General features: G+C 41.9%; 1 protein-coding gene across 13 annotated transcripts in view; it reads left to right on the top strand.

Annotated features, from left to right (window-relative positions):
* Positions 1 to 9,953, top strand: part of ENOX1 (ecto-NOX disulfide-thiol exchanger 1) — a 550,829-nt gene extending 540,876 nt beyond the window's left edge. For all 13 annotated transcript variants that reach the window (XM_032402958.1, XM_032402955.1, XM_032402957.1 and 10 more), the window contains one exon: positions 9,403 to 9,953. In XM_032402958.1, the coding sequence (XP_032258849.1) occupies positions 9,403 to 9,534 (132 nt within the window). In that variant the 3' untranslated portion in view covers positions 9,535 to 9,953. The remainder of the gene's footprint in view (positions 1 to 9,402) is intronic.
* The last annotated feature ends 2,856 nt before the right edge of the window (positions 9,954 to 12,809 follow it).

Raw genomic sequence — 12,809 nt, 5'->3', positions numbered from 1 at the left:
GAGAGGGGCCCTTCTTGAAATAAAGTCATGTCATTAAGCAGCATTGCTGGGGGAAGCCTTGGAAGGGGATGGACACAGAAGCAGAGAACTGAAGCCTACCACTGAGTAGCTTGTTAAATGTCCTGCTGGGAGGGAAAATGGAAATAAGCTCTTGCATAGAGTGCAGCAAAATACCTGGAATGTGTAGGACCAGGCCCCGGCCCGCAGTTCTGTGACCCTGACTACACACATACAAACCATTCTAAATCTTCAATGGCCAGTATCAATTAAATGACTACACTGTGCTCTCAATTTGAGTCCAATGATCTTACCAATTCATGATCCCACAACTGCTTAACCTTTCTAATGGGTCTTATACTTCCCCTCTGAGAGAATCATCTGGAACAAAAAAGTATTTTTCAGTCACAGAGATTCATGCCCTTTTCTTCTCTTGCAGCTGGTAATAGGGTAGGCCAAAACAGAGTGAAGAGGAGATGAGGAGATTATAAGATTCTGGAAGTTCACGCTCATGTCTTCTTTGTGGCCTCCCCTCACATGGACAGGGAGGGATAGAAAATGCTTATGTTAACTCAGATAAAATGAGAAGGATGAGCTATTCAATGTTACTTTGTTGAAATTAAGCTTTCTTAAAGGGCTTCTTTGCCTTTTACCCTCACCAATTTCATTAATATCAACCCTACCTTTGCCTGAAAGATGAAATACTGCTTTCACCAGTGTGGCGTGGCATAGAATGAGTCCTCAAGAAATTATTCCTGTCGTTGCTATTATCCTTCCCTTGTATTGTTGACAGTGCTTTCCTTCCCCTCCTGGAAATCCCAAGTGGGAAGCTTTTGTTGGGAAGCAGTTGTTTTAGTATATACGTGAGTTTGTGTGTGTGTGTGTGTTGGGGGAGGGGGGGTGTAAAATCACCTGGTGGGGGTGATAGATAATGAATTATCTTGTTCTCTTCTTAACCTCAGGACAGAGTGTCCATCATCCATTTGTTCAGGCAAAATTTGTGTGGTCTCCCTCAGTAGTCTCTGAGGAGAGAATTCACACACCTGGTCCCTGGCCATAGATGATCGGCCTTTCTGGAAGGGATTCAGTTAAAGGGAATTCCATTTTATCTCAGACTGGTACTTTTATTTTAGAAGATAATGAAGAAAGCATTTCCTTCACAGAGGAAATACACAGGGTCTTCCCCAGACAGCCCTCTATCTCCTGAATGAAATGCTCAGTAGAGCTGTCAAATTGTTTCCTCATCCCTGAAGTAAAAATTATATAGAAAAAGTGCTCTAAAACTCCTAGGTGCCAGCAATTAGACCAAATATTCTTTCTATCCCAGTGAGGCTGAAAGGATATTTAGACTTTTTAATCCAGAGACCAAATTATTGCTCTATACTGGAATTCCATATCCCCAGGGCTTTAAGCAGCTTAGAAAACAAAATAATGAGAGGTTTGCCCTTTAAGTACCCACCAGGGCCTTGTCCTTGTATCAGCTGCCAGAAGGCTCCGAATTCTGGAGCCACCAGCAGCCCACTGACGCTAAGGCTCTCCTGGTGCGCCTGCCTCTGGTTAATCAGAAGGAGGTGGGTGTCACCAGGCCCCCCACCAAGTTTTGGTTAATGTTGCACAAAGGCTATGGATTTAGTTTAGCCTCCATGACACGGAGGTTTCGCTGATTCTAGTAGGATGGGTTTTTTAAAATTCCGGTTAGAACAGCACAGTTTGACATCAGACAACATCACCATTACGACAATTGTAAAATAACATTTAGATTCTGCCTACCCCAGTGCTGATGAGAGCAAGGAAAGCAGGCTCAATCAATTCAGCCTGTAATGGAGCTGATTTTATTAGGATTTCCCCAAAGGCCACATATGAGTATAAGAATGATTAGAAATGGAAGGAGAGCCAGGAATTAATTTAAATTATGCTGGGCATGTGAATTGCACATGGCTCCTAAAACTGTATAGCCCAGTAATAGGCCATTTTCCAGTTAAATATTATTCCTGCTCTTGATAATGATATTTGCATATTTTTCTCTTCTCAGCCTCTTCTAAACCACCACCTCTCATTCACTTAGCCCTCTTGTAGCAGAATGTGATTATATGACCACATCACAAAGATTCACTCAGAGGAAGGCAGGAGAAGGGTGGTGGGGGGAGATGGCTTCCTAAAACTTTGCCGAGTCAAAAACTGTGCCCTGGGTGCAGGCAGGTAAGCTCTTCAAGACAGGCAGCACTATCCTGAAATGGTTTCCAATCAATACAGAGAACCCCCCCCAGGTCAGCCCAGAGCCCTTCAAGCCCACTCCCTGACCCTAAGCAGCAAGAAAGTCACATTGAGTTGAGCATTAGCAGATGAGTATTTCCTGTCCTACAGTCAAGAGGAGAGATTCTTCTGCTCTTCCCCCAATTTATGTATTCTTTAGGACTTAAGTTCTCCCAAGTGTGTCTGGCTGCCCCCTCTACATATGTATAGCCTCCTCCCAAGGCCCACCAAGTAGATTTGATTCTGAAAACCAGACTCAACGTAATATGGCCGCTGATACTGGAGGATTTACAAAGACCTGCCATTTTTTTTTTTTATATATAAATTTTTTTTTAATTTTTTTATTGTTATGTTAATCCCCATACATTACATCATTAGTTTTAGATATAGTGTTCCATGATTCATTGTTTGTGCATAACACCCAGTGCTCCATGCAGAACGTGCCCTCCTCAATACCCATCACCAGGCTAACCCATCCTCCCACCCCCCTCCCCTCTAGAACCCTCAGTTTGTTTTTCAGAGTCCATCGTCTCTCATGGTTCTTCTCCCCCTCCGATTTACCCCCCTTCATAAAGACCTGCCATTTTAACATGATACCACTGTTCACTGACGGGCTTGGGTGCTCATAGGCATGTGTACATCTCCCACCAGAAGGGCAGGCCATTTGCATGTCTGTACGAAAAGCATACCACTGGAAACACAAAATTAAAATACCTGGTCAGTTCCAAGGAGATTCAAATTGGTCATAACTGGAGAGCATTCTTGCCTAGACTATACTTAGGCAGTAAGGGTAGATGAAATGTTCTCAGTGGTGTTTGTAAGGTTCCGCCCCTCCGAAAAATCTTCATTATTATGTATATTCCAGTGTTCTCCTAAATCACCACCCATCATAGTATGTTAATGAGTGAGTGAGTTTTCTGTTGCTTAGGCTATAATGAGTGTGTTTTTTAGATATGACAACACCTCTGGAAAGCACATGATAAATGAAGCATTGGAGGTAACAATACTTCCATTTGGCTACATAAAGAATAAAAAGGAAGTTGCTCACACACAGCAAGAGAAACTGACAAGGTTACCAGGGACCCAGTGAACACTGGGATAATTCACTGCTTTTCACGAACCCAGCACTGTCCTAGGGACCAGGGAAGAACAGGGGATGGCCAGAGCACAAAAGAAATCTAAGAAAGAACACTGCTCTCAAAAAGTTTGTAGTCTAATTCAGGAAATGCCAGAATATTTATGAAATAACTGGATAATCAGACATGAACTAATGAAGTGCTATACCAGGCAGGCAGATCTTTAGTGGGACAGAAGTTGGAAAAGGGCGATGTTCACGTGAGCCCATGTTTACCAGGAGGTATCTCTGAGTGTGTGCTCACCCTCACACCTCCCCCTGGGGCACTGTCGCCAACCTCCCCCCTTCTCCCCTCCCTTCTCTCCTTCTCTCATTTTCCATCCAGATCCTTCTTTTTCTCCTTCTAATTCTTTCCTTCTATTTATCTTCTTCCTCCTTTCTTTTCCTCCTTCCCTCCCTCCCTGTTCCTCTTCTTTCTAGTTCTTTCCTTTGGTCTTCGTAATTCCTCCACTTATGTCTAGATTCTTTCCTTATTCCTCCCTCCCTCCCTTCCCTTCTTTCCCCATCCATATTCTGCATTTCTCTCTGCAAAAGTTTACTGTAAGGTGTCTGTGTGCTGATGCCATGTGTTGCCCCGGGATATGAAGAATGAACAAGATTTAAATGTGCACTAAAAGCCAACAGTCAGTTTATCCTATGGAAGGAAATTTGGTTTTGCAATTGGCTTCTCTGACTCTCCAGCCTTGACAAAGCCAGGTCTTTTCAGTGCCTCAAACGAGAACCCCTCATCACTTGGCTTCTCTTGCCTGACTATATGGGACATGGAGCCAACCATCCCCATAATAAAATTGATTTATGTCTGCTGTGTCAATTTATATACATGCTTAGAGGCCTGGCAAGGAGGCAGTGGGCTTGGGCTGGAGTCAGCAAATCAGAGAATAAATCAAGCAGATCTTATAAATTACCTCTGCAGTGTTACTAGCACACAAGCTCCTTGGTTACATGGAGCCTTTATTCCTTCTCATCTTTTTTTTTTTTCTGTCTTAATTAGAACAAATCAATCCCTTCTAAAAGAATAGATGTCAGACTTAGAAAATGTTAAACAAAACAGGGGTGGCCAGGGATCCACTGACAACATCAAAGATTGAAAATACACAGACCACCCATTTCTTGAAACAACAGCCAGCTGAGTAAGCGGGTAATAAAAGCATCACATCTATGACAATCTTCCCCACTTTCTAGAGCGTCAAATACGTGGTGTACAGTAAATGAGATTTTACAGGCACAGCGCATGTCTCTAACCTAGATGGCAATGCTGCACAGAAGTCTCTCAACCACGTGTGTTAGATTCTGCTCACAGCACCCGTGTGCTGTGAAGGCAGGGCTGGATTTGGCATCGAAAGCCCTGCACCGAGTTCTAGCCCCTCCACTCACCCGCTGGGTGAGCACACCCTTCCCTGTCCCCCAGTGGCTTCCATCGAGGACAGAGAGGCGCTTAGAGAGAAGCCCTGACCTCAGAATGGATTTGGGGAAGGGAACCCTGCACAGCTGATGACAGAATGGGTACATCTCACTCTGAGCTCGGCCAGTAAGGTCTGGCTGCTTTGTTTTATGTGAGCACTCCAGGATTCTTTCAGTTCTCAAAACCAAGAAATTATCAGTAGGAAGATAAAGGATATTGCCAAGGCAAAATTACAAGAGCTGACAAATTATTTAGGAGGAGGAGAAAACAGAATTAAAGTAAATGAAAATATTTGTAAAGTAAAAACTCTTTGGCCATAGGGTAAAAAAAAAAAAAGGACAAATTAAATTCTCTTTGTTTTGAAAATCCCAAAATGTGATATATCATCAAAGTTATTTTGTCAGGGTAGAGAAAGTTTTAAAAACCATCAAACTAACTTGAAAGCAATTTCTCCTTGATCTTTCTTCCGGCGTGAGATACAAAACATCTTCAAGGAAATGCTCTAGAATTCATCTTAGAGCCTTATTAAATGGAGATTTCAGACAGGACTTCATTTGAGGCGGTCTGTTCTATAACCGTGCCACGCCCCCGTCCGCGTTCAGGCGGTCACCTTGCACCGCCAACGGCAGCTTACTAGCATTAACTACTTCTGAGGACACTCCTTTCCATTATACTAATTTCTGGTTCTGTCAAAATCCGAGGAATGGCTAATTGGTCATCCAAACTAAGTAACCATAAAAATTTCAAATCCTTTCTCACTACTTATTTGTGGAACCTTGGGTGACTTATTTAACATCTTTGTGCCTCAGTTTTACCCTCTGTAACATGGGTTTTTATGGATTACGTTGTGTATTAAATGACTTACTATATGAACAGTACTCACGACAGTATCTGGCACACAGCAGGTGCTGCTGAGTGTTGGCTGCCATTCGTTTTGTGCTTTATTAAGAGTTTTTTTTTTTTTTAAGACTTTATTTATTTGACAGAGAGAGACAGTGAGAGAGGGAACACAAGCAGGGGGAGTGGGAGAGGGAGAAGCAGGCTTCCCGCGGAGCAGGGAGCCCGATGCGGGGCTCGATCCCAGGACGTCCTGAGCCGAAGGCAGACGCTTAACGACTGAGCCCCCCAGGCGCCCCCGTTTTGTGCTTTAAAGTGCAGGATGGGCTTTAAAGTACAGTGAGGACTCAGGAAGGAGTGGCTACCTCTGTCCTCCAGCATGCTACTCCAGCTTCCTCTGTGGTTCAAGCCTAGCCTAGGGTGAAAAGACATCACGGAAAACAAGATTCCCCATGATTTGCTTGCTGTTTTGATGAAGAGTTGCTGTAGGGGCACCCACGCATCGGCACTGGGATGTGTATGAGCTGGTCGAGTTGGGAACTCTGTTATTGATGTTGGTATCACTCTAAAGTCTTAGTCATCACAGACCTGCCCTCTAGTACACAGACCCCGTCCCCCAACAGGGAGACAGTGACCAAGAGGACTACTTCGGTGCTCACTCCACAGTCCCTGGCCCCTTGTGGCATTTGGCATCAGTGCTCAAAAATAAGGCCAAGGAGTCTGGATCTGCAGCCCAGCTCCACACTTAGTGCCTGGGTTACCTAATCTGTCTGGACCTCAGTTTCCTCATTTGTAAACTACTCCCTGTCTTATGAGAGTGTAGTGAGAACTAACATAAGTGTTTGCAGAAGTCTGGAGAGGACAAGGTTTTCCAGAACTCCGAGCTGTCGCACTTCTTCGCATCGGGGCTGCTGGGCAGCGCCGCCTGCCCTGACCCCAGCTGGTCTCCTGCATAGATAGGTGTCACCTGCACACCAGACCTTTGTTTTACCCTCAAGAATTTAGCTTCTCTCTCTCCTTCCTAAAGAGCACTACAAAGCTCCTTTCCCTACTTTGCCAAGGGAGCTGATGGTGATCCTGTAAACAAGCCTGGGATGGGCCAGCTGTTAACCTGGGGGTCTGGCAGCTTCTCTGTGGCTCTGCCTGATCGGGGGCAAGGGTGGCTCATCTCAGGAGTATCACCTGAATTGACTGCAGACTGGAGCCCACCGTAGACAACCTGTGCTGTCTTTCTCCAAAGGAAAGAAAGGAGGTGAGGAGGATAACTTGGCTTCAGAAAACTGCCTTCTGGACCAAATGAAAACTGGGTTTGACCACACACTTTTCTGTATTTGTTTGCTTTGGCTTAGGAGCACAGAGCTGGACTCACCTATCACAAAAAGTTTGGTAACAGAGTGTCGTATTCTATCAGCATTGCCTAGTATGTATACAGAGAGAAAGCATCTCGTGCCAGGCACCATGTTACATTTTATGTATAGTCCTCATGATTAGGCTGAGAGATTACAACGTCTATTATACACATGAAGAAACTGAGAATTACAGCTGTTAAATGACCTGCCCATGGTTACACAGGTTGACCCTACCCAGATTAAAATCCAAGCCTGTCTGATTTAAAATCCCATTCTTAACCCAAATATGCTTGATCTTAAGAATTACCTGGGGTGATTATCAAAAATAGAGTATATGAGCAACACCCCAGATCAGCTGAATCAGTCTCCAGAGAAGAGGCTAGGGAATCTGAATTTTTTAACAGGAACCCCAGGTGATTGATATTTCGAAAGTAAGCACTACACTCCTGGTTCTTCACCCACGGCTTGCTGAAATCATGCGGAGCACGTAAAACACACCAATGCCTAGTTCCCAGGCACAAGCAGTGGGTTCTTTCCCAGTTCTGTCTTTGAAAAGGCACTTAACTCTCTGTAGTTCACTCTGTTTTCTTAGCTATAAAACGAAGATACATCTTAACATTTTTGACACATGTATCTAATAGGAGTGTTGTGACAATGGAATTAGGATGCTGGTGAAGGCATTCTGCACAGTGCTCATTGAAATGAAATGTTTCAAAATCACATGAACCTTTTAAGCATCTGTTTAATAGGCTTTTGTGGGCTGACCTGGCAATCTAATAATCCTTTTAACATGGCTTTGTAGGAAAATGCATTCAGATTTCAAAGTAATTCACACAAAAATTTTAGAATGCAATTTATTTCAACTTTCAGGACTGCCTCGAAAGGTTTTTGGTTTTTTTTTTTAAATATTGAATATATCATGTGAATTGATATTGAATATATCATGTGAAATCTTTTCCATGTGAACGTTACATGAAAAGCTGATTTGACTTCTTGGTCTATTTGGTCTCTCTTTAAAATAAATGTTAAATAAGTTTAACATTTAAATGTTAAATGGAAAGTGCAGACTCTAAAATGATATCTATCCAGTGATTGTACCATGAAAAATAATAATAGGTCTGATTCATTAAACCTTTCTATGTGCCAAATCTATGCTAAGCCAGTAGTCTTCATACATCCTTCTTACACTTTGTTATTCCCATTTGCTGAGGATTAGAGAGACTAATTATCTTGGTTGGAGTCATTTAGCTCATAGCAATAGTAGATACAGGATTCAAACAAAAATGTTAGCCCCCCTGGTTCCAGGGTCTTAGCCACCTTGCTATAGGAGATCCCCATGCAAGCACATGGGCTGGGAAACAAAGACAGGAAAATGAGAACAATGGCTGTGTTAGAGCAGAAGGATTATGGTTGATGTGTCCTTTATTTAAGGTAAAATGAATTATTGGTATAAAAATGTATGTAATAGAGAAAAATAGGTAGAAGAAAAAAAAACTGCATTAAAAATCTACCTGGGGGGGGTGGTGCCTGGGTGGCTCAGTCAGTTAAGCATCTGCCTTTGGCTGGGGTCATGACCCCAGGGTGCTGGGATTGAGTCCCGTGTTGAGCTCCCTGCTCAGTGGAGAGCCTGCTTCTCCCTCTGTTCCCTGCTCAGTGCTCTCTCTTGCTATCTGTGTCTATCTCTCTCTCTCAAATAAGTAGATAAAATCTTTTTAAAAAGTTTTTTTTAATTTAAAAAAAGAAAAAACTACCTGGAAGGGTGCCTGGCTGGCTCAATCGGAAAAGCATGCCACTCTTGATCTCAGGGTCCTGAGTTCGAGCCCTATATGTGGTGTAGAGATTACTTAAACAAATAAAACTTAAAAAAAAAAAAAAAACTACCTGGATTTTAAGAATGGATGTTGAGATTTTCATGGTTGTAGGTTCTGAATTTCATTTCATTCTAAACCTTTATGGTCTTCTGGTCTCTGTGAAAATTAAAGAAAGAGAAGTTAGGGTGGCTGGAAATCTACCCATATGCCCTTTGGCCCTCACTGAGTTAGATAAAAGCACTGCCCTTAGTCAAAGAGGATGAGGGCACCAGGAGTGGTGATGAACTTGCACTCAGCCCTCTTAAATCCCATTCTCATCTCCTTTTATATCAAGGTGGGGAGTGCTGTTCACACAAGGCACTACCCAGTAAGCTAGCCATCCAAAGGAAGGTGAGCCTGGGATTCGCGCCCCTCTGTCTCCTGCCTGCCCAGCCCCACCAGCTGCTCGAGACCAGGACAGTCCCTTCCAGTGCTTGACCAGCACTCCTCTCCTCAGCACATTACTTGACAGCCAAGTAATGTCATTTATCTCCCTGGAAAAGTGCATCCTTGCCCAACCCCTTGCCTCCTTGCAGACGAGTCTTGTTCCCAAAAGTGACTTTTCTTCCTTTCTAACAGATATCTGCAAACGAAATCGAAATGCTTCTGATGAGGCTGCCACGCATGTTTAAACAGGAATTCACAGGCGTGGGAGCAACGTTGGAAAAGAGGTGGAAGCTGTGTGCCTTTGAAGGAATTAAAACGACTTAACTGTGAAGAGCCAGCAAGTCTCTGGAAACGAAACCGCCTGACTGGGCCAGGGCTGTGCAGCGTGAGCACTGGAAGCTGGGATTGGTCCGGCCTGGGGCCCCTGTGAGCCATCGGGGCCTGACTTCAGTTACATCTGTGGCGTTCTCCTGTGAGTGGAAATGTGATTGTGTACCAGTTCCCTAAAACAAAGCTTCATACTGTGACAGGTCTGTTTCCTATGAACACCAACGATTCCACAGTCATAATGATGGCAAAATCTTAAAATATGCTACATTTGAGAATAGCTCACCCAGCAAAATATTTAAAGTTCATGACGGTGTAGCAATGGTTGTCGCTAGGCTACGGAGTTGTATATGTAATGTATAGCTGAAATCAGTCAATGACATTTTCCTGAAAGTCTTTCTGTTTTAGTAAAAAAAAAATAAAAACAAAAATAAAAAGTAATTTTAGAGTGAGGAAAAATCATACCAAAAGAAAACTTGAATATGTGTCTGAACATTTATTGTATTTTGTAAATTAAGTTATATGCTATTCCAGGGACTTTTTGCCTTATTGAAGAGGCAGAAAAGATTGGACTCCTTGGACTCCTTGAGAATGCTTTATCAAGAATATTATTTTTCTAATGTAACAATTCTCCATCATAAGTTCTTTTAACATGGACTGCATAACGATTTTCATAAAATGTAAATAAAGGAAAAGCTAGTGCTACTGTCTTGTACTTGGTATGTAATATTCAGGCTTATGCATCAAAATAAACATTCAGTAAATATTCCTGTTATAAATTTTATAGCAAAGATATTAATTTTTTTCAATAAATAAGACTTCTGCCATAAAGGTTTTGCAAATTATTCTTTGATATACCTTACTTCACCTTTAAGAAGTATTCTTCACATTATTCAGTCCCATCTCATATCCCACCATTTTCAAATGATTGTCTACATGAGTGACACTGAGACAAAATATTATTTCAAACAGAAATCTATAAAAACTAAAGTGGGAAGTACCAAGAAAAGGGGATTATACAGCACTAGGGTATATATCGTTTTAAAATACCAACACCTCGATCCAAATACAATCAACATAAATATTACCTTTGTTTTTTGTCTGCATAGGGCAAGTACAAAATAGCCAATTAGTTAATATTAATTCCTGGATTTATTTATTTGTATGTATGCTGGAAAACATACAAGTTAGAAAAGGAATTAAAGAATTCACACTTGAGCCAACAATTTAGTCAGAATTTGGGCTTTCACTATTTCTTTTAATTACAAGTAGGATAGAACTTTAAACTGTATCTCCTTCCTGCTTTCTTACGTAAGAATCACAAAAAAGACAAGTATTCAAAATATTAAATTTAAATGAAACATTTTTTAGGAAGGCTGCTGAACAGTGAATGTTCTTCAAAATTCTGAAAAGATGTTTATAATTTCCTATGTAATAGGAAATTATTGTCTTCAGGATCTTTTTATTGAGCCCTGATAAATTAAGGTACTTATTCATGCCTCCCATAAATATCTGCATGTTTTGTTCAGGCTCAGTGCTAATCCTGCAAACATGGAGATGAATAAGAAAAGACACTGTCCTTAATGGGCTCAGAGTTCAATAGGTAAAAGACATTTTCCCCCAAGTTTCTATATAATGTGAGCCAAGGGACAGGAAAGATAGAATAAGGGTGCTATGGAATTCAAACTAAATGTCAATATCATACTAGATACTGATACACTAGAGGCCTTTCCAACACCGTCTTATCAATTCCCACCACCATCATCATCCTGACATACTTATCTCTAGGTCAGGAGACACAAATAAGGATACAACCGTCAGAAAGGAGATGACCTCATTTACAAATAATGTCATCATCAAACAGAAAACCTAAGAGGTTCGCCTGAAGAATAATTAGAAGAAAAAGATTTCCGTAAACTGGCTAAAGACAGAAAGTCTAGTAGGGACACAAGGTACCACAATCTAGACTATTTCTAATGGAAAGCATGGGAGAGGTTTTCAAAGTACATTCACACTTCCAAGTATTGCCCGTAGCCACCTTAGCAGAAGAATACACTTCACAGAGTAAAACCCTAACTCAGAGCTCCCATCAGGAAAAGGAATTAGACGGACCTTAGATTAGATCTGACGAGAAAACACCATTTCCTAAACACATGGTTCTGAGCCCGGAATGGCAACATACAGGACCGAAATGGTTAACACAGCTTCCAAAATACTTGAGTGATTCCCAGAGATAAGTTTCTGCACCAGGAGAATCTATTTTGGCTGTGGTGTTTTCACTGATACTTGAAATTCATTATATTAATTGCCTAGAAATATATGATTTATATATTTTAACTTCAATTATGTGAATAACTTATATTTGCAGGAAAAAACTTTTAAATTATTTCACAGACATTCAGATTCAGAAGGTACCCTAGGGATCACCTAGGGCCATCTGGAGTCTACATATGTGTGTCACCCCATTCTCTTGAATCCTCAGGACAATCCTACATAAAGACACTATTATCCCCATTTGTCACACAAGGAGAATGAGGCCTCAGCAGTTCTAAGTTGGCCAAGTCTACACAGTAAATGTTGATTACAGGATTTTAACCCATGGCTGACTGACTCCAAACATGTTCTTCTCACTATGTCATGTTTCTAGTTCAATGTATTCCCACCCCTCCCAGGAGCCCAGTGCCCATCCAGTGCTTCTGGATCACTGCTACTGCTCTTTTTCTCCGCTATCCCATGTACGAGTATGGGTGTGAAGACTCCAGCCTTTCTCTTCCAAATCTACCAGTAACAAATCATGGACTCTTAGAATAAGCAGAACATTGGAAGTTTGGGGATCCTCATAACCTGGCCCCAATGGGCCTTTCGGGCTTGCTTTTTTGCTGCTTCCCTGAATAGGACTAAGTATTTGCTGCCTTTCTGCTTTTGCTCATACCTTTCTATCCAAATAAAATGACCTTACTCACATCTACTTACCACAATTCTACAGAGCCTTAAGGGAAAAGTGCAAACACACCCCTCCAAAAAAGCTTTGCTCCATCCCCGCCAAAGTCACTTCTCCAGCCTCCGCACAGCAATCCCACACTGTTGTTTTTGTTTGTTTTTTTTTTTTTAGTTTTTTTTATTAACATATAATGTATTATTTGTTTCAGGGGTACAGGTCTGTGGTTCATCAGTCTTACACAATTCACAGCGATCACCATAGCACATACCTTCTCCAATGTCCATCACCCAGCCACCCCATCCCTCCCACCCCCCACCACTCCAGCAACCCT

The sequence above is a fragment of the Phoca vitulina genome, unplaced genomic scaffold (assembly GCF_004348235.1).
Source record: "Phoca vitulina isolate PV1807 unplaced genomic scaffold, GSC_HSeal_1.0 scaffold5, whole genome shotgun sequence".
Taxonomy (NCBI): Eukaryota; Metazoa; Chordata; class Mammalia; order Carnivora; family Phocidae; genus Phoca; species Phoca vitulina.
This window is presented reverse-complemented; position numbering and strand designations above follow the sequence as displayed.